We start from the raw sequence: 26,095 nt of genomic DNA, 5'->3' as shown, positions 1-26,095 counted from the left end.
AGAATATATTCTTCAATAGAATCTATGCTCTTTAAAATTTTTTACCCTTTTTCAGTTGAGCACAAACCTTCTGTAATGCATACAATTATCACATGCTTTTTTGGTGGATCTGGGTCTGAGGTGTAGGCTTCTTTGGTACTGATTTGCTTTCACATCTCCATTAGCTCACTGATTGTCAGCTCTTTGCTATGTGAATCTAATAGCCCACTGATATCATCCCTATTAACATCCAAATTTGAGAAGAATGACAATTTCTATTACATGAATGATTTGATCCAATTTGTGGCATTTCCTTCACCTCCCTTTTGAAAAAGATTGGACACATTTTCTTCCAGATGCTGTTTAAGGTTTTTTTTTTTTTTTTTTTTTTTTGGGGGGGGGGACTTTAATTCCAAAATTCTGCAGTATTTTTTAAGGCACTTAAAGCACTGAATTGAGCAGGGAATCTGATGATGGGGAAATAAGGAACTGCATAGTTTAGAGTTTGTGTAAGTTAGGGTTAGGGTACTACTATAGTTATAGATTAATAAATGAAAAGTTATAATATTTGCATTAGTTTTAAAATTTATACGTTTACTTAAATATTAACTGACATAATATAAAAGATTCTACAGTATTATAAGCAATAATAAGATTTACCTGTTTTACATGAGCATCAGCAATTTCCTGCATGCGTTGACTAGTACTTCCTTTTTTGTGTGGAATATCCTTTTAGCAAAAAGTACAGACTTAATCATACCACATTTTAAATATGAACATAATAAATAAATTTTTAAATAATTAAAAACATTTCCTTTAAAGTAGTTCCAGAAATTAAAATTTTCCATTGAAATGTATGCACTAAATATGATATATTGCAGCTCAAAAAGAAAAACTTTTCATTAAAGCATTCTAAAAAATTATACAAGCACCCAAGTAAATGAACAATTAAATGTTATTTACAATATGAATTCATATAACACCTAAACTACCATTACCTGACATGAAACATTTTGCAACAAAAAATGCAAGCATATCATTTAATTCATTTATAAATACCAATATAGCTTGGCAAATATTTCAACTATATTTTTGCTATACTCACTATACAAATGCAAGGTGTCTGTAATTAAAGAACCCTATTTCAAAGCTGCCTTCAAGCAAAACCACTGATCAGAAAATTGTGAATTTTTGTGGCAGACTTGATAAAGGGACAAGAATGTATTTCAAAGAGAGAAAAAAAAAAAAAAAAAAAATATTTACAAGCAGCATCACCAGAGGGACTTATATGAATCAATTATATATTTAACCACATCTTAACAATAGTTTCACAATTTTGGCACATGCAAAATTACAAAAATTAATAAAAAATAAATTACGAAAGCATCGGCAGTTTTCGTAAAACAGTTTTACTAACGAAGTGCACTCTCGTAAGCTTATTGTCATTGTGAACAACAAGCTTAATGAAAACAAAGTCTCTGCGCATGTTTCTAGGTTTTATAACAGCTGTTACATGACATTGACATAGATTTACATTTTTGCTACAGGTTTTCAAAGTAAAATGACCTTTGGTGCCAGTATTTGTAACTAAGTTTTTTTTCCCCTCTGAAAGACATTTTCATTCCTTCATTAAGCCTGCCACAGAACTCTACAGTTTTCTAATCACTGGTTTCACTTGTGAGCAGCTTTGAAATAGGGTTCTTTAATTATAGACACGCTGTATTATACAAGAATTTAAGATTTTGACAGAAAGTTAGAAATGGTTAAAAAAAAATTCAAAACCAATAGTCTTGACTAAAATATATCCCAAATAATATATTGTTGCTTCGCTAATTTTATATTTGGTGATTATGCCAGTTAAATATAAATATTTCATTAGTTCTTATGAATCAGTACCAATTGTTGAAAAACATTCACAAATTTAACAGCTAGACCAATTGCAGAAGAAATAATTAAAATGTATCAAAACAAATTCAGCAGCATTTAATTCTAAAGGGGCGAAGAAAAGTGGAAAAGGGGGGAAATTATTTTAGTTGTAAAAATGTTAGTCACATGGCTTGTTTTTGTTATAAAACAAATTTTTTGAGAAAGGTATTTTAAATGTAACAAAACTGGGAATTTAGCAAATTTGTGCAGAAAAGAACATTCTTAAAACAAACAATTTTGTAAAATATATAACAAAAATAGTCATAATGAAAAAGACTGTCTTTTTCTGCAAAGCTAAAAGCTAGTAATAATAATAAACTAGTATAATTTTTTAATGTGAATTAAGCAAATAATATGTATGTAAACAGTGCAGTTAGATAGATACCTGACTCAGGTTTGTCATCGCATATGGTTAATAATGAGTTCTTAATATATTCTAAAAGCATTACACCAGAAATTTCTTTAAAAAGTCTCAATCAATGCAAGTAAGAAAACAAGTACAGGAGAAACTGATAAATGCATTCTAAATGATGTCTTATAGTTTCAGAGCTAAGAAAAAACTTATTATCATCATATCTATGTATGTATTATACATATCATATCTATGTATGATAATAAAGTAGAAAAAAAAAAAAAGCAAAAAGGTTTTGAAGGATGCAGAGCTGGAAATGATTTGTATAATAAAATTCTTTTTTAGAAACAAACTTTTTTAGATTCTTTTTTACAAGAAATTTTAAAAATGCAAGTGCTTTAGCTGAAACTATATTATAGCACAGAAAACTGAGACATCTTGGTTATAAAAATGTGACAAAACTTGTTCTGTTATCTAATGGTGTGGAGATTTACCTAAAGAATGACTCTGTCTGTGAAATATGTTTCCAAGCTAGACAAAGATTGCCTTTTAATTCTGAAAGATCATGCTAAGAGGCCTTTCGAAATAATTCATAACTGATGCATGTGGATCAGTTGATTAAATAACATGGATTTAAAAAATTTTCTTCATGACTATACACATTTTGTATTAACTTAATTTACTGAAGGTAAATGTGAAACATTTAATGCAATAAAAGTTATGAAGTAGAATTTGAAGCTAAATAAATGTGAAAGTGTCAAAATTAAGATGCCTCAATATGGGAGAAATTATTAGTGAAAATTTAAAATTTGATGCAAAAACAGAGTTATTATTTTTAATTATGGTCTTCCTTTTTCATCACAATTAAATAGAAACACAGAAAGAATGAATTAACCATTACTATATGTATATATTTAAAAAAAAAAAAAAAAAAAAAAAACCCACATAGACAGCCATGCTGAAAGATTCCAAAGCAGGAAAAAAGATGTGCAGAGAAGCTCAAAGATCTGCAGCTTATTTGTTAAACCATAGTACAACAGAAGCAGTTAGTGCTTGGAATAAACAAAGGCCTAATTTATTAAATGGAATAAACAAAGGCCTAATTTATTAAGACTGAAATTTTTTTAAAGTATTGCATACGCTTGGGTAAATAAACAAATTAAGCAGCTTAATTCACAAAGTGAAAAGTATATATTTGTTGCATATGAAATAAATGGCATTTTAATATGAATAGAAATTGGAATTGAGGAAACTGTAATACTAATATCCAAAGATGATGTGTTTAATGAAAATTTAGATTCAATAAATGGACGAGACAAAAAATAAACACACAAGTAATTTTTGCAGGAAGAAAACCAAAATCAAACTTCAGAAAATAATCAATATAACAGCATTTCCACCTTGAAAGATGATAATTTAAAAGCTGTTTATGAGAATGAGAAAACATGAAGCTGACAATGAAGAATGACTTACTAGAAACAGAAAATTATCAGCAAAGTACAGTAACTTTGTAATATTGTCATACCAAGAAGCAATATCAGAAGATTTATATACATATATATATTAAAAAAAAGTTAGAAGCTATTGAAGAAGAGAAAAAGTCTTTTAATTAAAAATAAAACTTGGAAAATTGTGAATGAAAGTAAAGCAGAAAAAAAGAAGAAAAAAGTGGGAGGGGAAAAAAGAAAATTTTAGGCAGTAAATGAATTTTTAATGTGAAAGGAAATGGCTATTTCAACAAGTTAGACATGTTGCAAGAGAGTTTGAACAAGAAGGAACTGAGAAAATTTACAGTCCTGTTGCAAAGAATGCAGCATTAAAAATATTATTTGCAATAGTGGTTGAGAAATGATGCAATTTGATATAAAAACTGCTTTTCTGTATGGAGACATAAAAGATACAAATACAAAAGTTCCAGACAGTTTTCATTACAGAAATAAAATATTAAAATTACAGAAATCTCTGTATGGACTAAAACAAGCTCCTTTCAGTTGGAATAATTACTTCACAAAATTTCTAGAGATTTCATTCAAACCAAATGTGATGTGTATTTAAAACAAAATGATTCCTTGATAATTTTAGCAATATTTGATGATGATGGTATTACAAACAAAACTCCAGATTTAATTCTTGCTGTTAGTCTTAAAAGTAAAAAATTCAAGCACAAAAGATGTTGTAAATGTCAAAAATACTCTTAAAAGGTACTGTAAATTTAGGTTTTCATTATATATGTTTCGAGAACTGTTCTACTTCAACCAAAAAATTAAGTTTTCTGTGATGTTGCTTATGCAAGTGATAATGAAACATGAAGAAAAACTACTGGATATGTGATGTCATATAAAGGAAATCTCACGAGATGGAGTATTAGGAAACAACCAATAACTGCTTTGTCAGTTATAGAAGCTGAGTAGATAGTGGCAGCAGACTGTGTCAATTTTTACATTTAAAATATTTTTTTTGGAAGAAATAACCAATAAGACTGTTAGAACTAATTAAAATATGGATGACTGAAGTGAAATTAAATTGATTAAGAATGAAATTTTTAATAGAAGTAATGCAATTTTTGTAAGAAAAACTTAAAGAAAGGTAATATTAAGTTAATTTTTGTAACTTCTGGCAATAACATAGCAAATATATTTATGAATGAGATACATTCCATAAAGAAAGAAATTATTTATAGGGAAGCAAAGTATTTGGAGACATAAAATAAAATGGGAAGAAAACAGGTTTTCACTGATAACTAGTTTATGGTTCCAAGATTCCTTTTCTTAACACTTTGCATTTCGTATATTATTGGGCTGAAGAACTAACTTCCTTAAAATGGTTAAATATAAGTGAAAGTACAACATGATCAGAACAACTCTATGAGAGATGTTTGTTGCTTGTTTTTGATGAAATACAAGAAAGATAAAATTGGCAGACTGGAATAACTGCCAAGATTTATGAAAGTCCATTCGTCAAGCGAAGGAACAATGGAAGCAGAATTTTATTACAACAGTGGGGTTTAGAAGGAACCTACAGGGAAACAAACCAATGTTTATTGTACAGATTTCATGTAGAAGTGCCAAAAATCAATATGGTGAAAAATATAGCATGGTGAGGGAATGATATAGGAGGTAGAAATGATAAAAGAATACCTAAATGAAAGAAATACTATATATTCCAATTGCTGGCATGATTATTAGACTGAAGAATTAGAAAAGACTTGTTTTCAAAATTTCACAGTGAATCATAAATACATTTTTGAGGATCTAATATCTGTGGCAAATACCCAGAACACTGAATATCTTTGGGGTGCAATGAAATAGGGGAGGGAAAGAGGAACATCTGGCCAACATTTATTTAGGAATATTTATGTGGTGGTGCTTTGTAGGGCCAGACAAAATATTTGACTCTATTTTAGCAGTAATTGCCAAATTATGGTCTCTACAAATGCAAATAAATGTTATTTCTTCAAAGACAAATAAATAATATGTCATGTTAAATGTAAACAAACATTATTAACTGTTAAATAAAAGTTATTTATGCTCCCATTTTGTGATTTTAAAATTTTTTGAAGATTGGCATAGTGTTTCCTAATATTTGCTAAATTAATCTTAAATGTCGCAAAGCATATGGGGTTGCCACTTCAATAAAGGAGTACAAAATTTTAAATTAATTTACATTTTACCTGTACAAATGCTTGACAAATAGCAAATAGTCTTTTACCACAAGGTAAGAAAAAAGCATCTGTTAAATTAACACCATTGTTTTCCAAGGCTGAAGCTACAGCTACTCTCAGTTTCTGTGAAGAAATACAAAACAGTTAGACAAGAAAATGATGAATACTTTTAATATTTCTAAAAAATTTTAATAGAAATATATATATATCCTCTACTTTATGAACTTTATTTAACGCCATTTTGCTTTTAAAAAAGACATAACTAAATCAGAACCTTTTTTTTTTTTGGTTGACAAAAGAAATGAAAAGAGAAATTTCAGTTTGATGGAGAAAAGCAAGAAGTAGGATTGGTCTTCATTTGATGCAGTGATTTTAGAAAGGAAATACATTAATTACTATACGACATATATATAATGCAGTTTAGCAAGACATTTTCCTTACCTGCAAAGAACTGTATAATAGGAGCAAAAATGGCAAGATCAGGTGTAAAGATATTATCTTATTCCAGATTTTTAATTATTAGCTAAAGTTAAAGTTATAAAAAAGTAATAGATAAAAAAATAATAATAATAGAATAAAAAGTTAATAGATGATCATTGAGCTTTTTCTTCTATACCCCATGCTCTACATCCAATATTATTTTAGCAACTCAATACATTATTGTCTCCTAATCTCCCAGTATGCTTACTTTTTAGTTTTTGAAAAATGAAGCTGCATCATACACATGACACTTACATTCATGTGATTCTGCATATTTATCATAGCTGTACACATTTTTTGCTGTTATTTTAGAATTCAAGGGATCTTTAATGATGATTTCATGTTTTTAAGGCTTGGAATATTCACAAATTCTTTTTTTCTTTCCTTCACAAAAGGTTTCATAAGAATGCTCATGTACAGTGGAGAAAACCTGTAATCTATTTTGTACATTTATTTCCAAAATAGCAATGCATTTTGGAAATAAATGTATATATTTGGAAATAATTATGAATGCTTTACTGTGATAAATTACTCATAAACCATTGCTATTTTGGAAATAAATGTTCAAAATAGAATGAGTGTTTCACTGTGATATGTAATAATAAAATATAAGTGCTTTACTGTAATAAATTGTGATTCCTCCCAATTTCACAAGGAGGCATCTCTAGAGATTGGTGGACGTAGTGCTAAACCGATTAACCACAAAGGTAGAGGAATGGTGCCCACTTTCCCCACTCACTCATTGTAATAAATTATTTAACTTGAAACACAGCTGTAAATTATAAAATACAATGCTAATTAAAATAAGTTTTCTGATTTTTAAGTTCATTCATTTTCAATTTTCCTACAAGATTTTTCAAATCCATCAATTTTTTTAATAAATGTTTAAAGCTTTTGGAAAATTTCGGTAATCTACCTTTCTTAAGAATATTATTCCCAGAAGATGTGAAAAGAGTACAATAAAACATGAAAACAGAACTTGTACTAAATAAAAAAAATGAACTATTTTCTCTTATAACATCCTTAAATTCCTTTAAATTTGCATTTATACAACTTTTAGCCCACCAGTGGCCGAGCAGTAAAGACGCTGAATACTGGTAGTTCGGTCCAAGGTTCGAATCCCGTGAACGGGCTGGCTGCATGGGCGTTTTCGTGGTTTTCCCCATGTGTAATGTGTATAAGAGCCAGTTTATGTTAGAAAGTCCTCCACGAAGGCATCCCTCCCTTTAGGCAGATAGCCTTCGTGTGCTTTGCCATAATTGAATAATCCAATCTTATACAACTTTTAGCTATATTTCATTTTTCTTTTAAATATGCAGCTTTTCCTGCAAAAATCACTTATAATTTGTCATCAATATTTGGCCAGTTTTCTAAATACAGTAGCACACCCTGTAAGGGAAATTCTGTTGGTTTTAGTCCTTTAGAATAAGGACTTTAATGCATTTACCTCTTAATAAGGAACACAGAAAAAACTTTAAAATAAGATAGATGATAGAAATAAATAAAAAAAGAAATAATATTTGTTAAAAATCTTTTGAAGAATAAAAGTTTGTCATGAGTGAAAGATAGTTTTGTGACACAGGAACCAGGGTTCGTACACATTTCCTTACATGAAAATTAAGGACTTTTAAGGACTGTTAAGTCATTAAGACTATTTAACTGTAAGATTACGTCATTTTTTCTCTTCTTGGCACCTTGCATGGCGCAGATGTTCATTACAGCAACCCTGTAAACGCTTACTCAGTTTTTTTTTATTGCTGTTGTTGTTAGTAGTAAGTCATCGCTTGAAAGATGGCACACATTTGATTAAAGTTGTTGAATAAAATATTTAGTACAGTCCACTTCTAGTTAATTTGAAATTGTTGTATAACAACGCACGCATCGCATGAACACTTTATGGCCCGCCGAGCCACAGGTAAAAGATATCGTTGCTAAAATTAACTTTTTAGAAAATTTGTAATACTTTCGTTTGGTTGTATTACGGATAACTTCATATAGAGTGTTTGGAATGCTTTCGTTTTCATGTGGATTACGCAATTAAGATTGGATACTGTGTCATCGTTCATTTCCGGTGTTACAGTCGAGAAATCTGCAATCACGGTAAGTGATAAATTATTTATTTGTTCATGATGAGTGAATTGAAAGCGATTAAAGCTAACAAAAAAAGTTTAAAATGCAGTATCAGAAAGTTTGAAAATAAGGTAAATTCTACAGTGGATGAAGCAGATATTTCCTTATTGGAGTTATACGAATCAAAGATATTAGAATTTAAAAAGGAATTAAGTAACATTTTCGATTCTTTATTTGCACATTGTGAAGAAAAGGACAGTGACGAATTCATTAGCGAAAAGGAAAATGTAGTAGATAATTTCGATGAAATTCATTTGAAAATTAAAAGAAAAATTTCTGAGATCTGTTCTCAAAGGAATAGCTGCTCAAATGAAAACGGTTCAAGTAAAGACATAATTGTTTCGGATATAAAATTACCTAAATTGTCTCTTCCAATATTTAGTGGGAAAATCGAAGGATGGATTGAATTTGAGGATTTATTTTCCGCAGCTGTGCATAAAAATAGCAAATTAACTAATGCGCAAAAATTGCAATATTTAAAGAGTTCGTGTAAGGCAGACGCTTTAAATATTATTCAGTCCATTCCAATTTCAGATTCGAATTATGACATAGCATGGAATCTGTTGGTTGATCGCTATTGCAACAAAAAAGATTTGATCAATTCTATCATAAAGAAATTAATTTCTATACCTCACACGAGTGATTCTACTTCGTCACTTTTAGAATTTATCGATAAGGTGCATGAATGTTTACGATCCTTGGAAGCATTGGAGCAAAAGGTGGAAGAATTTTCAGACACATTAATTGTTTATTTATTAATTGAAAAGTTGGATAGAAATACTCGGTGTTGGTGGGAAAGGTCACTTAAAAAAGACGAGATAGGAACGGTTAAACAACTGACATGTTTTTTGAAGGAACACGCTCGCACCCTATCACATTACAAACCTCCGCATGAGGAATCGAAACGTTCATTTAATACCAAAGCTCTTACATCACTTTCGGAAAATTAAAAAAATTGTCCTTATTGTAAAGCTGATCATTTATTGTTGAAATGTGCGCAATTCTTAAATTTAACAGTCAAGAAACGATTTGAATTTGTAAAGACAAAAAAACTATGTTTCAATTGTTTATCTTCGGTCCACACAATCAAGGACTGTAAAAGTTCTAATACATGCAGAAAATGTCAGAAATTTCACAATTTGCTCTTACATTTTGATCGAAATGAAGAAAATTTCGATAAAGCAAATGGCACATCGAATCAAATCACAAACAAGACTAATAAATTTAGCAGTAATCTTTCTCCAAATGCTGATACATTTACTCCAATGGCAAGCAGCCAAAAGGTTAGTGACACTAATGAAACCAACCAAGCAAAGTCCATTAACGGTACTGCGTTGAATATTTCCAGTTCTTTTAATCAATAAGTTCTACTTTCAACTGCAATTATTTTCGTTAAGGGTAATGATGGAAAATTTATCTCGCTGAGAGCCTTGCTGGATTCCGGTTCTCAAAATAATTTCATTACTAAACAAGGTGCTGAGTTATTGAATTTGAAGAAAAGAAAAATAAACGCTTCTATTTCAGGTATCAATGGTACAGTTATGGGTGTTAAGGAAAAAGCTATAGCAACCATCGCTAACGCTACTAGAGATTTTATTCGTACCTTACAATTTTTTGTTGTTCCAAAAATAACTCGGGTAACGCCTGCTAGATATATAAACATTTCTGATGTTAAGCAGTTGCAACTCATTGGTTTAGCTGATCCAGAGTTTTATAAACCTGGTCAAATGCATGTTTTATTATCTAACGAAATATTTTTTGATTTACTGGGAACAAATAGAATAAATATGCAAGACCTGATTCTCCATCAGTCAGTTTTTGGATACGTCGTTAGCGGGTCAGTGCGCATGCCGCAGCAAGGCAGTGTTGATAATTTTTGTGGGTTTGTGGAAAATGGGGATAATTTATCTGACAACATGAGAAGGTTTTGGGAGATTGAAGGTATTAATGAAGCAAAAAAAGTGAAAAGTCAGGAAGAGGAATTTTGCGAACAGCACTTTCTTCGTACACACACGAGGCAAGATGATGGCAGATATGTAGTGGAAATGCCAATTAAGGAGGAAGGACTTAGCCTTTCAGGGGAATCGAGAGAAAACGCTAGCAAAAGACTGAATTATCTACTTAAACGCTTCACTCGCAATCCCGCAATGAAACACTTATACGAAGATTTCATTAAGGAATATAATAAATTAGGCCATTCCGAAGAAATTGGTGAAGGGGATAGCTCTAGTTTCTCATATTATCTTCCTCACCATGGGGTTTTCAGGTCTGAGAAACCTAGCACTGAACTTAGCGTAGTGTTCGATGCCACTGCTCCTACGACTACTGGAATTTCGTTAAACGATATTCTGCTGAATGGAGGGTTAGTTCAAGACGAACTATTTGATATTATTTGCAGATTTCGAACGCATAAAATTGCCTTCACAGCAGACATTGTAAAAATGTATCGTCAGATTTTGATTAAAGAACATCAAAGAGATTTATTACGCATCTTATGGAAGAGTAGTGAAGAAGAACCAATTAAGGTCTATAGACTGAAGACTATAACTTAGGGTACTTCCAAGGCACCATATCTAGCAACACGCACACTTAATTAATTAGCAGAAGACGAGAAAAACAATTTTTCGTTAGCAGCGCCAATAGTACAAAGGGATTTTTATGTCGATGACGTACTCACAGGAGCCCATACTCTAATAGAGGCTAAAGAATTACAGTCGCAATTGATTAACCTATTATCACGTGGAGGAATGCGTCTGCACAGATGGTGTGCTAATCATCCTGATCTTTTGCAGTTTCCGGATGGACAAGAGGAATATTCTTTCAGTAATTTCGATGACGATCAGAGCATCAAAACTTTAGGATTATTATGGAATCCAAAGATAGATTGTTTTTCATACAAATCAACAATCAAGAAACCAACTACTTACACAAAGAGAACAGTGTTGTCTGATATTGCTCGCATTTATGATCCATTAGGACTGCTTGGTCCAGGGATAACAAAAGCAAAAATCTTCATCCAAAGACTTTGGTTATTGAAGCTTGATTGGAACGATCCGCTACCCGAAAGGATAATTAAGGATTGGCAACATTTTATTGATTCAATGCAATCTATCAACAATTTGAAAGTCAGTAGATATGTTTTACAGGATAGTTTTTCTGATATACAAATTCATGGATTTTCAGATGCATCAGAACACGCATACGGAGTAGTCATCTATTTACGCTGTAGAAGTGACAATAATTTATCTTCACATTTGCTTTGCAGCAAGTCCAGAGTAGCTCCACTAAAACCGCTGACAGTACCTCGACTGGAACACTGCGCAGCTGTACTGCTAGCACAGCTTGTTGCAAAGGTGGTGCCTTTATTGAAATTGGACATCAGTAAAATATGTCTGTGGTGTGACTCAACCATAGTGTTAGCATGGCTTCAGAATCCCCCGCATGTACTAAAAACTTTTGTTGCTAATCGAGTGTTGCAGATCCAAGAGCTAACACATACATGTCAGAGGAATTATGTGCGTTCAGAGGAGAACCCAGCAGACCTTATTTCCCGAGGACTGAGTTTTGACAAGCTGCATGATGCTGATCTGTGGTGGAAAGGTCCTCCATTCTTGAGTGAGGGTGTCATACCTAACAAGAACATTGACTTTGAACAATTAGAAAAAACAGAGACATTTTCTAATGAACTGAGAAAAAGAACTGACATTGCTTGTTTATGCATTTTGCCTTCAAAATTTATTGATAATGTCCTAGATATCACTAACAATTATTTAAAATTATTACGTATTGTTAGTTATATTTTCAGGTTCATTTGGAACTCTAGGTGTGCAAATCAGAAAGGAGCACAGAGAAGAACAGGAGGAGTAAGTTCAAAGGAGTTAAATGAGGCAGAATCCTTTTTAGTAAGAGAGGTTCAAAAATATAGTTTTTATTCAGAATACAACTCCCTCGCACAAGGTAAACCCATTAATAATAAAAGTAATTTACTTTCTTTGAACCCTTTTTTGGATGCAAATAATGTAATGAGAGTAGGAGGCCGATTACAAGGGGCCAATGTAATGTTTTCACAAAAACATCAAATAATTTTGCCTGTTAAATGCAAACTAACTAAGCTGATTGCCGAGCATTATCATCAGAAATATTTACACGTAGGTTCGCAAGCATTATTGTGTTTTATGAGACAGAAATTTTGGCCATTACAAGGTAGGAATTTAACTAGAAAGATTACCCATGAATGTATAATTTGTAGTAAAAATAAACCAGTCACTATCAAACAAATTATGGGGTCATTACCTGCAGAGCGCGTAAATCCAAGCTCACCCTTTAATCATGTCGGCACCGATTTTTGCGGTCCATTTTTTATTAGGTACAAGGGACAGAGGAAAGGAACTCTTCATAAGGTATATTTAGCTCTTTTCATTTGCCTTATAACAAAGGCAGTGCATCTCGAACTAGTGAGTGATCTCACCACTGACGCATTTATTGCCACCTTAAAGAGATTTATTGCTAGGCGCGGAAAATGCTCAATCATTTTCTCAGACAATGCAAAAAACTTCGTTGGCGCAAATGCCGAATTGCAAGGAATTAACAATTTAATTAGAAATCCTGACAAAAAATTAGCAGATTATTTAGGTGAAGAAGGAATAGTATGGAAGTTTATTCCCCCACGGACACCTAACTTTGGTGGACTATGGGAATCTGGAATAAAATCCGTGAAATATCACTTAAAGCGGATTGTAGGTAATGCAAGGTTGACTTTCGAGGAGTTATTAACTGTAGTAACTGAGATAGAGTCTGTTTTAAATTCTCGCCCTATTACTCCCTTATCTTCCGATGTAAATGATTTAGAGGCATTAACACCAGGTCATTTTCTCATTGGAAGACCCTTGAATGCTATAGTAGAACCCAAATTAATTGATATACCTGAAAACAGACTCTCAAGATGGAAACGAACTACCAGATTTGTCCAGTTGATATGTAATCGTTGGCATAGGGACTATTTAAACACACTACAACAGCGTTCAAAATGGAAGGTAGAACAAACGAATATTAAAATAGGTATGCTAGTACTAGTTAAGGAGGATGAGCTTCCTGTTTGTAGATGGGTGTTAGGGCGCATTACAAGAATTTTTCCTGGAGTTGACGGTAAGGTTAGAGTAGTAGAAATACAGACAGCAAAGGGCACCATTAAGCGTGGAATTACAAAAATTGCAATTTTACCCCAAGAAGAAGCTTCCTAAGTTAGTTAAGTGTTAGCTTATTATTATAAAACTTGTATTGTACATTGTATTGTGTATAAATTTTTTATTGAAAATTGAATATTATTATATTGAATTAAGAGATGTTATTCGTATTGCATTATTGTATAAGGTAGTAATTGTACAATTTTGTAGGTTATTATGAGTATTATCGCACGAAATTATTGAAGTAACCCTTCAATGCCGGGGGGTATGTTAAGTCATTAAGACTATTTAACTGTAAGATTACGTCATTTTTTCTCTTCTTGGCGCCTTGCATGGCGCAGATGTTCATTACAGCAACCCTGTAAACGCTTACTCAGTTTTTTTTTTTTTATTGCTGTTGTTGTTAGTAGTAAGTCATCGCTTGAAAGATGGCACGCATTTGATTAAAGTTGTTGAATAAAATATTTAGTACAGTCCACTTCTAGTTAATTTGAAATTGTTGTATAACAACGCACGCATCGCATGAACAAGGACCATCAAAGAAAAAAATTAAGGACCTATCAGCAAACAAAAAAAATGAATAGAATAAAGCAATTATCTATACAACCGACTTCATGCTTGTAATTTCACTTTAAGAAACTAACAGAAGTGTGTATTATGCACTATTATTAAATTCAATTTAATACTTACCATAAAACAATTTTGAAAATTAAACTAACTCCCTATAAGTTATGAAGTAGATAACATTAAATTAGGAACATAATTTCTTGAAAAACATGTATAAGTGTATTTTACACTAATAACAGTCACTAATTTAGAGATTTACATGATTATTATTTAACTTATTTGATATTTATTTAAACACAGTCAACTACTATTATAATCACAATGTAAGAATATTTTGCAGATTAAAATAACTGATTTGTAAACATACAATTTATTTCCTTGGTTTTTTGAAAGAAACTAGAATAATAAACTGTACAATAAAAGATACAAAACATTTGTGCTTTTTTTAAATCTGAAATCTTTTCAGCTATTTTAACATCTAATTTATTTATGTCTATTTCCTTTTCTTTAACTATTCTTCTAAGTTCATTTGCTTTGATAAACAAATCAATGTTCCTGCTGGTCTCAGCTTAATCTGCTAAAGCATCTACTTCTTCATTAATATCTTTAATGTCCCTTTGAAGAAATTTTTTCTTCTGCTTCATATAATCAATTTCTTCCTCAATAATATTTCTTTTCCTCCTTGAATTTTCAGATTTAGTTAAAGATTTTTGTTCTTCTAAATAACGAACTCCACTTCTTGCAGAAGCTGCTGCTGATCTCATTTCTTTATTAATTTCGATATTAAGAATACCTCCAGAAAATTTTATGTAATCAAATACTGTGTGTTGAAAAATGTATGATGAGTCACTTAAATTTTCAATTTCAATTGCTTTATTTACAGAGAAGCCCCTTTCCACAGAGGCCTGTTCATGTGACAAGATAAGAATACTTGTCACAGTGAATACTTGAATAGTGAAAATATACATTTTTTGTATATATATATAATTTATTTCCTAAACAATATTGATTAATTGATTATATTATCTCCTAAGTTTAATTAAAGTAGAATTATTTTAAAAGAGTGAATCCATACTGGTAAGTTATATTTTGAAAGATGTATATATATATATATATATATACAGTACAAAGTCCGAGATCCGGACATCCAATATCTGGAATAATCTAAAATCCGGACCTCAAAGCCACCACCAACCAATTTTTTAGGGCTTTTTTCAAGGGAAGGGGTATGCTTTACGCACACGCTTGTGTGATTAGTAACTTGACTCCATAGCTGCGTATCTGCTTGGCATAATCTCAAACCAAAACATTTGTTAATTTTACACCAACTAATATTTTATATCCTTGATGCCGAAATCGCGAATCATTATTTATTGTATTTTGCTTTCATCACTGCATGTTTATCAACAGATGACAACTTGAGTGATGAATCATGCAGCGACGCCAAATAACAGAGTATTATCCGATTACAGATTTAAGTTTAATGCGCTAAAACGTTGACAAGGGGAGATTTAGCAGAAATTTCTTTCCTTATGCTAAAAATAGATTTTGTTAATGATACTCATAGGACAAACGATTATATTTAGTGCTATTTAAATTAAGAATAACCGATTTGTTATTCACATAAAGCCAGAACCAGCGCCAGATCTCGCATGGCTGCACCAGGTGGCAGAATTTAGCGAAGTTAAACAGAAGTTTTTCATTGCGATGACAATGCCCAATTATCAATTAATTAACGGAGGGCGAAATCTGTAGTATGGTTCTAAATCCAGAAAATACAGCTACTGATAGTGAAGAAAGTAACAGAGAGGTTACTGAACGAGAAAAAATTTTGATTGACAAGTTATTCGGAATTCTCGACACAGAAATTACAGGACTTGAACAATGGAACTTAATAACTGAACAAGAAATTATATGTCTATAGTATTAGCAGAGAAAACAAATCAAACAACTCACATTGAAAGAAATGTTTAATAAAGTAAACATATAAATATTAAGCTCTTTTCTTTTGTAAATTTTGATACCCTTTAAATCATAAATGCTTCATTATTTCATAAATCATGATTTCATATTTTCAATTTTATAATTTCTACGTGCCATTTTAGTAGATTAAAAATGATCTAATATTCGGAAAAATCTCAAATCTGGGATCGCCGAAGTCCCGACGAGTCCAGACCTCGGACTTTGTACTGTATAAATATATATATAATACGGAATGTATATTTTCAGTTAAACTTCTACCCAATAACTTTAGTAATTCATGAAAGTTAATTTTGCATCTAGTTAATTCAGGAAAATTAATTTCAATTAGTTGTTTTCAGCTTTTAAAAATATTAAAAAATTTTTAATTAGTTATTTTCAACTAATAATTGTATCGCCATTAGCAAAAATTATGCATTACTATCAACAACATAGGTTTAAACCAAATACTTAATGTCTATTGAAGCTACAAAACGTATATCCGAACTTCACTTTTTCTCGGTTAGCATTACCGAATTTGCCCTTGGTGACCTAAAATCGAAATGGAGCCAACAGATTTCCCACGAAATCGATAACAGACCCTCCACAAAAATAAACTCATAATTCCGATATCCCATACATATAGTATGTGCGAAAGAGAATAAACTCTGTAGAAGGTGATAAAAAATTAATTTATGGCTTAATTGAAACAAACACAGAAATTAAGCTAAGAAAAACCGTGTAAAAACAAATTGAAATGATAAAACGAAACTTAATTTTCATGTGAATTTTCAGCGCTGACTCTCCCTTTCTAGAAATTTCAATTTGTTTCAGACAAAGACCACATTTAAGGATTGCCATCCATCAATATCCAGTCTTTGTAGTCAGCTTGATGAAGCCACAGTTTATTGAAAATGCACTTTCCAGGCATCTCGTTCCTATTGGCGTAGGAAGGGTTGTGGCCTTCCAGGTTGGGATTGCTCTAATTTTGGCAAATATTTTCAGAATCCCCCCTTTTTTTTCTCGAGCTCCTTCATCATCACTTTCGCCTCTTAAAGAACTTCCGGTTTCACGCTTTCGTCACAATCTGCCTAAATTTATGGATAACACCTGTTTTGAAAGACTGGGTGAATAGCCAATCAGACACCGATACTTTCGTTCGGGTAGCTAATTGTTTTTATTTTTATTTTTATTAATTTTTTTATTGTTAGCAATGCAAATCCGCCAACAGATTGGTTAAGAGCTGTGTAATTTTAATTCCATATTCATGAGAAATTGTAATTCACACTTAGAATGGCAATCGTTAGAAATGATAAGAAATGTCAAATGAGCAAAATTAAGGACCGTTTATTCATTTTGGCCAAAATTAAGGACTTTTAAGGACCAAAAATCATTTTTGAAAAAATTAAGGACTTTTAAGGACCGTACGAACCCTGGGAACAGTAAAACGGAAAGTTACCCAAACACTGTTCAGGTGCTGCGAAAAGGGACTTTTTTTATTTGCCCGTACACTGCTTGGGCTATTTTCCTACACCAATCCATTGATTTCCCCAGCTTTTTTCACAATTTTTTTTATGCTGCAGTGTTTCTAACAGATGTCTCTATTAGTTCAGGAGAGATTGGATTGTAAAATCAAAACAAGGACAGGTCTTACCGATTTTCAGTAAGCAAAGATATTCAACAAATTTTTTTTATGTGTTCAGTGTATGAGGTTTTGTGAATAATATTTCGTCCCAATTTTATCATGAAATAAAAGAATGATGGATGACAGTGAATGGCTCATAACAAAACATAATTCCGATAATGGATCAGATAGCAAATCTGAATTTTCTGTAAATGATTCTGGTAGTCCTAAAAGTTTTTTAACGGAATTCTCTAGTGATGATGATGAGAAGGAAAGTTCAGACGATCTAATTCAGGTTCGGAACTTTTGAGAAATGGATACTAGTAATTCTCCTCCACCACACTGCCACAATTTCCTTTCACAGCGAATTCACTTCTTTCACATTTATCTCTTGTAAAGTGTTCTTTCCAGTTCAGCAGTTTCGTGAGAAAAAAGCCAACTTTAAGTAAAAATGCCTTAATTTCGCCTAATTACAAAATGTCTTAAATTAATAAATTCAATACTTGTAACAGTCTTGACTGCTGTTTGAATTCATATAATCGATTAGAATACGTAACTGTTTATAAAAAATATGCTTATTTTTGGTCACAATATGACAGGAAAATGAAACAGTTAAGCAGTTAATCATGCACATTTGAAAACTGCTATTCAGTAAGGACAAGAGGAACAGCTTATTGGGGAAAAGCAAGTTGTGGTGCAATCAAAAGAATATTTTACAGACATAGAATTCAAAATCCAGTTATTCTTGCTACAGTTGTTAGTACAGAAGAGGAAACAGTGTTAGCATGTTGTAAGCCAATCTAAGACAAAGACCAATTGGGAAAAAAAAGTGGTGAGATGACTGACTGGATCACCTGCCAAGGCATAGGGATCTCACAGTGTGGACAGAGGGAAAACTTCTATCATTCTTAGTTCTTGATAGGACTGGGAAGAAAAAGAAATGTAGTTTTGTACTTGTGTGTTATTTTTACATATGTCATCTAGCATGGCTTCAAAGATGAAAAGATTAATATTAAAGCAAAAATTTGATTAATTCATACAGCAGAGACTGAAAAACTTAGTTTGAGAGATTTAGGACAGAAATCTGTAATAAGCAGTGTTCATATACACTTCTGTACGAGGAAATTAAATACTTTTAAGGACCATCAATGAAAAAAATTAAGAACCCATCAAATAAATAAAAACTCAATAAACTAAAGCAATTATCGACACCCGAACTTCTCTTTTTAATTTTTAAGAATAAAATAAATCTGTAAGAAGGATACATTATTATTAAAATGAATCTAATATTTAACTGAATTGCAAAAAATTCAAGAATAAAACTGATTTTACAAATTCTTTTCAAGTAATTAGCATTAAATTATAAAATTTCTTGAAACATTTATATTTTACACTTATAATAGCATTTTAAAGATGATTAGTGGTTATTTATTCAAATTGCATATGAGATTGGCATTATATTCTTTCTTTTACGACTCATTTCGTCATGTTCTCGCTCAGTCCAGAGATATACAAAAATTTTATTAAGAGGTATAAGTTTAACTGTGAAGTAAAATTATAATCAGCATAACTCATAACAGAATCTTGGGTGTTGCCATTGCAGTTGCTTGCTTAGAGACAGAAGTGAATGCCAGACGTTTGTAAGTGCTGAAAGTTAGTTGCACTTTGTCTGACCCAGTTAGTATCATAGCTTTGTGTAGATTTGCTGAGGTTGTAACCCAGTTAATGTACACTGCTGGAAAAAAAAAAAAAAAAAAGGACAGTGCTATATCTCCCGTTCTACTGGGCCGATTGACAAAATTCAAACTGCGTTTTTCATGTCTCGAAAGCGCGACTTAGGCTATATATGAGATTTATATATAGCACTATTCTAACATAGGTATTTTGACACAAAATAGGACTTTTTCTGAAATAACATACCAATGTTTTTACATATTTCAATTCTACGACTCAAATTATGCCAGAATACCAAGTTTTGTAAAAATCGTACGACTAGTTTTTAAAATATTAGCTCCTCAATGTTAATTGAATTTGGCAAATATTTATTAATATCTCTTTTTTTATTAAACTTTTTTGATTTTTTCTCTCACATTTCAAAATTTAGGTTCATTCCAAATAAAATTTACCCATTTTTTGTGTTTTATTTTTAAAATTTCTATTTTTAAATAATTTTTATAAATTTTTCGAAAAAAATTTTGAATTATAACCTATAAAATTTTTACCATCATCTTAAAGTAGGTGTATTTTTAAGCATATCTGCAAAAAATTAGACTTTTTTTATTCAAAATTTTCTAAGATATACACGAATTTACATATTTTCGAATTTTGAAATTTGGCATCTTTTTTTTGAGCGATAATAATGCCAAATGTGGTCTACGGATTTTTGTTACAGTGAATTGCCACAGCTATTTTTAACCTTAAATTTCAAGTAAAATTTTATGGAGAATTAATTATGACATTTCTTCCCTCAATGATGCATAATAAATATTTATTAATACTATATGAAAAGCTATTTTTTAAAATTATAGATGATATTATTCAAATTTTTAACTAAAAAAACTTTTTTTTTTTTTAAATTTCTCTCTATCTTCCTTTTTAAAAAATACAAGAGAAAATTTTTACCTTCGGCATTTTATCGTCTGCTACTGTACTTCGTTTAAATCGAATTGTCTAGAACTGAGAATTTTTGTTTGATGTTTATTTGAATTTTATGACATTAACTGCATAATTTATTTCTAAACAAACTTTTGCTTTTGAAGTGGCTGAAAGAGCAGCTGATACTATCATCCACATTTTTAAAGCACAGTATATTTGTATAGAAACATATAATTTAGAATAATCACTTTTTTAAAATTAAATTATGATATAAACATACAACCCTCTAGAGACTGAATTAATGGAAGTTCAATGGTTATGTAGAAATGATCTGCAGCTACTTGATGGCTAGATAAGTCAGCAGGTTCTGTGGACAAGTTAAGAATAATTATATAAACGACATCCAACATTCTGGATTCAATTAACAACGAGAATACCATGTTTATTAAATGAATTTAAGAAGTTTTAAAACATAAAATATCAACTCATTTTTTATCCTAAAATGTATTTTTGTGCGTAGCGTATTTTCAATATATCCTTAAAATTCTAATTTAGAATGTAATTGTCAAGAACTGAATCCCAATCATCAGTAATATAATAAGTAATTATTACGGTTATTAATAAATCCTTCTTATAAAGTAATTGCAAATATTTCAAAAAACTTTCTGTGAATGCAAATATTTTTCTATGCAAAATTTTTAATTTTATATTAATCAAGATTGCACACGATATTATTTATTTGCACTTCAATTTTTACCGTCAGCTCTAGTAGAAGTTACAAATCAATTATATTTAATTAAGGATTGGATTGGATTATTTAATTATGGCAAAGCACACGAGGGCTATCTGCCTAAAGGGAGGGATGCCTTCGTGGAGGACTTTCTAAGCGAAACTGGCTCGTATACACGTTACACATGGGGAAAACCACGAAAACGTCCACGCAGCCAGCCCGTTCGCAGGATTCGAACCTCGGACCGAACTACCAGTGTTCAGCATCTTTACCGCTCTGCTGCTGGTGGTGCTACATATAAATCTAATATACATCCTAAGTTGCACTTTCGAGACATGAAGAACGCAGTTTGAATTTTGTCAATCGGCCCAGTAGAACAGGAGATATAGCACTGTCCCATTTTTTCTTTTGAGCAGTTTACAATACTTAATATAAAGTTCCAATAAGTCAGTGAGCTACCAGAGATGATACATTGTTTTGTATTTTTTTAAGTATTATTAGTTGTAAGGAATAAATTTTCACATTAATTCTTACATTTTTATGTTTTATCTTGCATATACAATAGGTTATGGAAAGGAGATAACTAACCTACCCTAGCATGTAGAGATAACTTCTAAGGGTGAGCAGTTAGTTACAAATAATTAAATTATGCATTTGGAACTCTTAGTCATAATAGATTTACATGGTTACAATTACATTTTTTTATTTCTAAAAAATGGCCATTAAAAAGCACTAAGAACATTTTGTAACAGTTATAATTTATGATAATGTTTCTAAAATGATATTAGTATAACTATACATTAAAACCTACAAAAAATTTGTTTTGTAGCAACAATATGTTTATTACTTGAAAATTTTTCAGACCTTATAGCTAATTTATATCAAATTCCTTCTCTTTCGCATCTTTTATAAGTTTATTTGTTTCAATAAACAAATAAATCTTCCCACTAGTCTCTGCTTCATCTCCTAATTTCTTAAAATTTTAAAATTCTTTGAAGAATAATTTTCTCGCATTATGAAACCAATTTCTTTTTCAATGAATTTCCTCTTCATTTGTGCACTTTTATTTCTTATACAATGAGGAAATACAAATTTTCCAACACATTTTCAAAAAACCTATTGTTTTTTTAAATATCACCAGTTTTGCATTTGTAACCTTAATTTTAGAAAGCATATTATGAAGCAAAATATTTGAAGATACAATAAAAACAAATCTCAAGTATCAGTCTTAAGTGTCTTAAATAAGTATTTTGGTTTTAAATATTTAATCTGAAAATATCAGTTTTTTCCCCTTTTGGTAGTTAACGTTATCACTATCTTGCTCAGAAGTGTGCACTCTTTTGTCAGCAAGTAATCACAAAAGAAATGAGTACAGTACAATATCTGAAATCCAAACATTCAATATCTGGACTTCCAGATTAACAGCAAAATACTTGTTTTTTCTTAAAAAGTCTACAAACTGAGAATACTTAGAAAAGAGAGAGAGAGAAAAGCAGGTGATCTATAAAAATAATTTTTTTCCCAATTAAATGTATTCCTGTATCATTTTCAAACACCTCTTGGCTAGTGAATTCTGCCGTGACCAGTGACAATACATTGATTGGTGATGATCACAAACAGGCTTTTGACCCTTGAATGGTTCTCTAAGATTAGCATTTTTCTAACTGACCTCAATAATAAACAAAGCCTGCAAAACATATTCGTTTGAAGTGGGATGTTGTATACATTGTTTTCATTTTGTTAGCAAAGCAATGAATAAGGCAGAAAGAACTAGGATTCCAAGCAATTTCAGTTAATAAAGAAAATTGCTCCCTTCCTTAATCCAGCTTATTACTTTTTTACAGGTTAATATCTTACTATTATCCTATTAAAATTAAAGTTTGATCTTTTGATTGTGTTGAAAAGAGTTCCTAATTCTGGAGGTGCAGTAGGATCTGCAAAGGGAAAACATGTTTCGATATCAATTAAACAAAAAGTGAAATTTCTTCAAAAAAATGGATTAAGTCATATCCAGCTTGAAATTATGCAAGGAATATGGCATTAGAAAGTCAACCATATATGACATTATTTAAAAGAAAAGAAAAGAAAAAGAAGCTTTCTGAATTTTTCGTGAATTTTGGCAGCCCACTGAGAGAGAGGAAAAATCATTTGTTATGCTAAGAGTGATAATTAAATGGGTGAGAAACTGTTATAGTGCAGGTATGCCATTGGTGTTTCCCATGCTTAAACCAAAATATGTCATGAGTAAATGGACTAAAAAAACATAGTGCATTTATTTAACAGACTTGTTGACCAAATTTAAAAATTTCTATTACTATAAGGTAGTTTAAAATTCAGGATAAAAAAAGCTTCAGCTGATACTGAAGCAGTTGAACAATTTGGAGAGGAATTCATCAAACTCATTAATAGTGAAAAGCTATCTCTAGAATAAATTTATACTGATTGTGAAACTTTTATTTTCAGGCAATCTGCCCCAAAATATCTTGATGAACTCTACAGAAAAGGTCTCAAATGGTTGTTGAAGTAATGAATGAAATGTTGAAGTAATGAATAAATGTAAGCATTTTGTAATTGAAAGAAATATATTACTTCAGGCAATTAAAGAAGTAATGATTTTTTCCATCATCTATAATTTAAATAAAAACAGCATGGATGACATAAAAATTGATGAATAATTGGCTTGGTAATCGCGTTGCACCCAAGGCTCGGTTCTGAAATCGATGGGCTTGCCTGATGAAACAAAACTGTCCTGATTACAGATAACTATTTGGCTCATACTCACTTAAAGTTTTAATAAAGGATAATGTCATTTTCTTTTATCCACTTGTAAAATCATCATTAAGCCAATAGATATCGAAGTTCTATGCATTCTGAAATATAATTATACATTGGCCTTTTTAATCAATGCTATGAATAAGACCATTTAGGAGTTTAAAAAATATTTTAATATAAAACCTGCTGGGTGGAGAATTGCAAGATTATGGAAGATGTGTCTGCAGATATTTAAAAAACTGCTTGGCAAAATTTATGCTACTTATTATATTTCATGGTGATGATAGACACAAATTTGATAATTTTCAAATATCACAAGCAAAGGCCAAGATTTTTTGAATTATAGAAGTTCTGAAGAAATATGAAAGAGCGATAATAAACGAACATAATATAATAGAAGTTTTCCGTTTTGATGACAATTGTCCAATGATCATTCAACCAATAAACAGCAAAATTTATAAGAGGCAACAAAATTTAAATCCATGAATCTTCACTACCGACAAACAGGTAGGTTAAGAATTAAAGATTTCAACTGACAGTTTACAGGAAATTCTCGATACAGTAGTTACAAGACTTGAGCAATGGAACTTATTTTGTAACGGAAGAAGAAAATATTAGCCCCCCTCAAAAAGGGGGGGGGGAGGAAAAAAAGAAAGAAAGAAAAGCTTAAATAACTTACATTGAAAGAAATGTTAAAAAATGAACAGTGAGGTTTTTTCTTTTTTTCTTTTTTTAAATTTTGATTTACTTAAGGTCATAACAAATGCTTCATCATTTTATAAACTATTTCATATTTTTAATTTTATAATTTATTTCTAATAAAATTATGATTAAAAAATCTAAGAATTTCCATTGCAGTTCTGAAAAGGTCAGAGTAGACCAATATAAAGTCTGAGATTCGGAATCCTCGGGACTATAGTATTTCTGGATCTTAGAACTTGTACTCTATATCTAATTTCTAATTAAATAAAATAAATTCCTTTCTTTGAACTTAAACATGCTGTCTAATTACCTGATCTCACTTAACATTTTGTAATTTATTCATTTTTATATATCAAAAGCCTTGATAGTTTACAATAAAATTGCAATTAATATTCTCCAATTTTTTAACATAAAAATTATATTATGTAAGGTACACAAGCAAAAGCTTTCTCAGCAGTATATAGAATTTCATTTTCCTCGGTTTTCATAAGCTAGTCATAATCAAACGATAATAGAATTTAAATGATTTTTCTTTAAAAATTCAGATTTAGGCTCAAGATATCAAATAAGAATGGATTATTCTCATTAGCATGAAACTCAAACTTTAATAATTTTAATAAGGAGAAGGGGGAAAAAACTATAATTTATTACATAGTCTTCACTGTAAATACTTACAGCACTAAATTAGGGGATCTATACTACCCTTAAACAAAATATAAGACATGAATATTTAAGAAGGAAAAATAAAAAGAATTAAGAAAAGAAATTTTCAGTTTCAATCTGTATTTACCTAAAACAGCACAAATATGATAGAAAATATAACATAACACATGACTACAATCAAGGTTTAAAAAATGCTGTCAGTCTATTTACTGTTTCAAAAACAGATAACTCTAAAAGACTTTGTAATTAAAGATGATCTTTTATTTTTAATTTGCAGTTAAAAAAACAATTCAGTAAAATAACATTGAAATAGTTACCTTTTTTAACAACTCAGGTAATTCTTGTGACTTGTTTTTGTTTTTATGGTTTCCTCCTGCAGTTCTAGTACAAGACATAGCAATTGAACATTCAAAAATACGTCATATAAGACTTGAAATGCAAAATTAGTAAACAGAATTTGACAGCATATTAAAAATTAACATCAACAGATTTAAAAATCACAAATTTTAAAAACTGCATTTCAAAAATTTTCCTTTAGTCAATATCTAAGACATTAATGCAAATTAGCTACCAAATAATGAACATCAAATTAAAGTTGTCAGCATTAAAGAAGTAAATTTTCCAGCAACTAGGTGGATTCTCATGAAAAGTATGGAAATAGATTATGCAACAAATTCACCTCAACTTTAGCAACTGAAAAATTCAACATTACTGACAATAATACCATATTTTGTTAATCATTAAATCACATATTTATAATACATTACTTGAC

The 26,095-nt window shown here is 30.6% G+C and overlaps 1 protein-coding gene across 2 annotated transcripts in view; it reads right to left on the bottom strand.

The window, feature by feature from the left end:
- The window catches only part of LOC118205678 (mdm2-binding protein-like), a 156,665-nt gene that overhangs the window by 6,823 nt on the left and 123,747 nt on the right, over nt 1-26,095 (bottom strand). For both annotated transcript variants that reach the window (XM_035377972.2, XM_085827615.1), the window contains 3 exons: nt 25,641-25,704; nt 5,928-6,041; nt 640-708 (listed from right to left, as the gene is read on the bottom strand). In XM_035377972.2, the coding sequence (XP_035233863.2) occupies nt 640-708; nt 5,928-6,041; nt 25,641-25,704 (247 nt within the window). The remainder of the gene's footprint in view (nt 1-639; nt 709-5,927; nt 6,042-25,640; nt 25,705-26,095) is intronic.

Source organism: Stegodyphus dumicola, chromosome 12 (assembly GCF_044657685.1).
Source record: "Stegodyphus dumicola isolate Sdum_Otavi_A_Nest chromosome 12, ASM4465768v1".
In the NCBI taxonomy this organism is placed as follows: domain Eukaryota; kingdom Metazoa; phylum Arthropoda; class Arachnida; order Araneae; family Eresidae; genus Stegodyphus; species Stegodyphus dumicola.
This window is presented reverse-complemented; position numbering and strand designations above follow the sequence as displayed.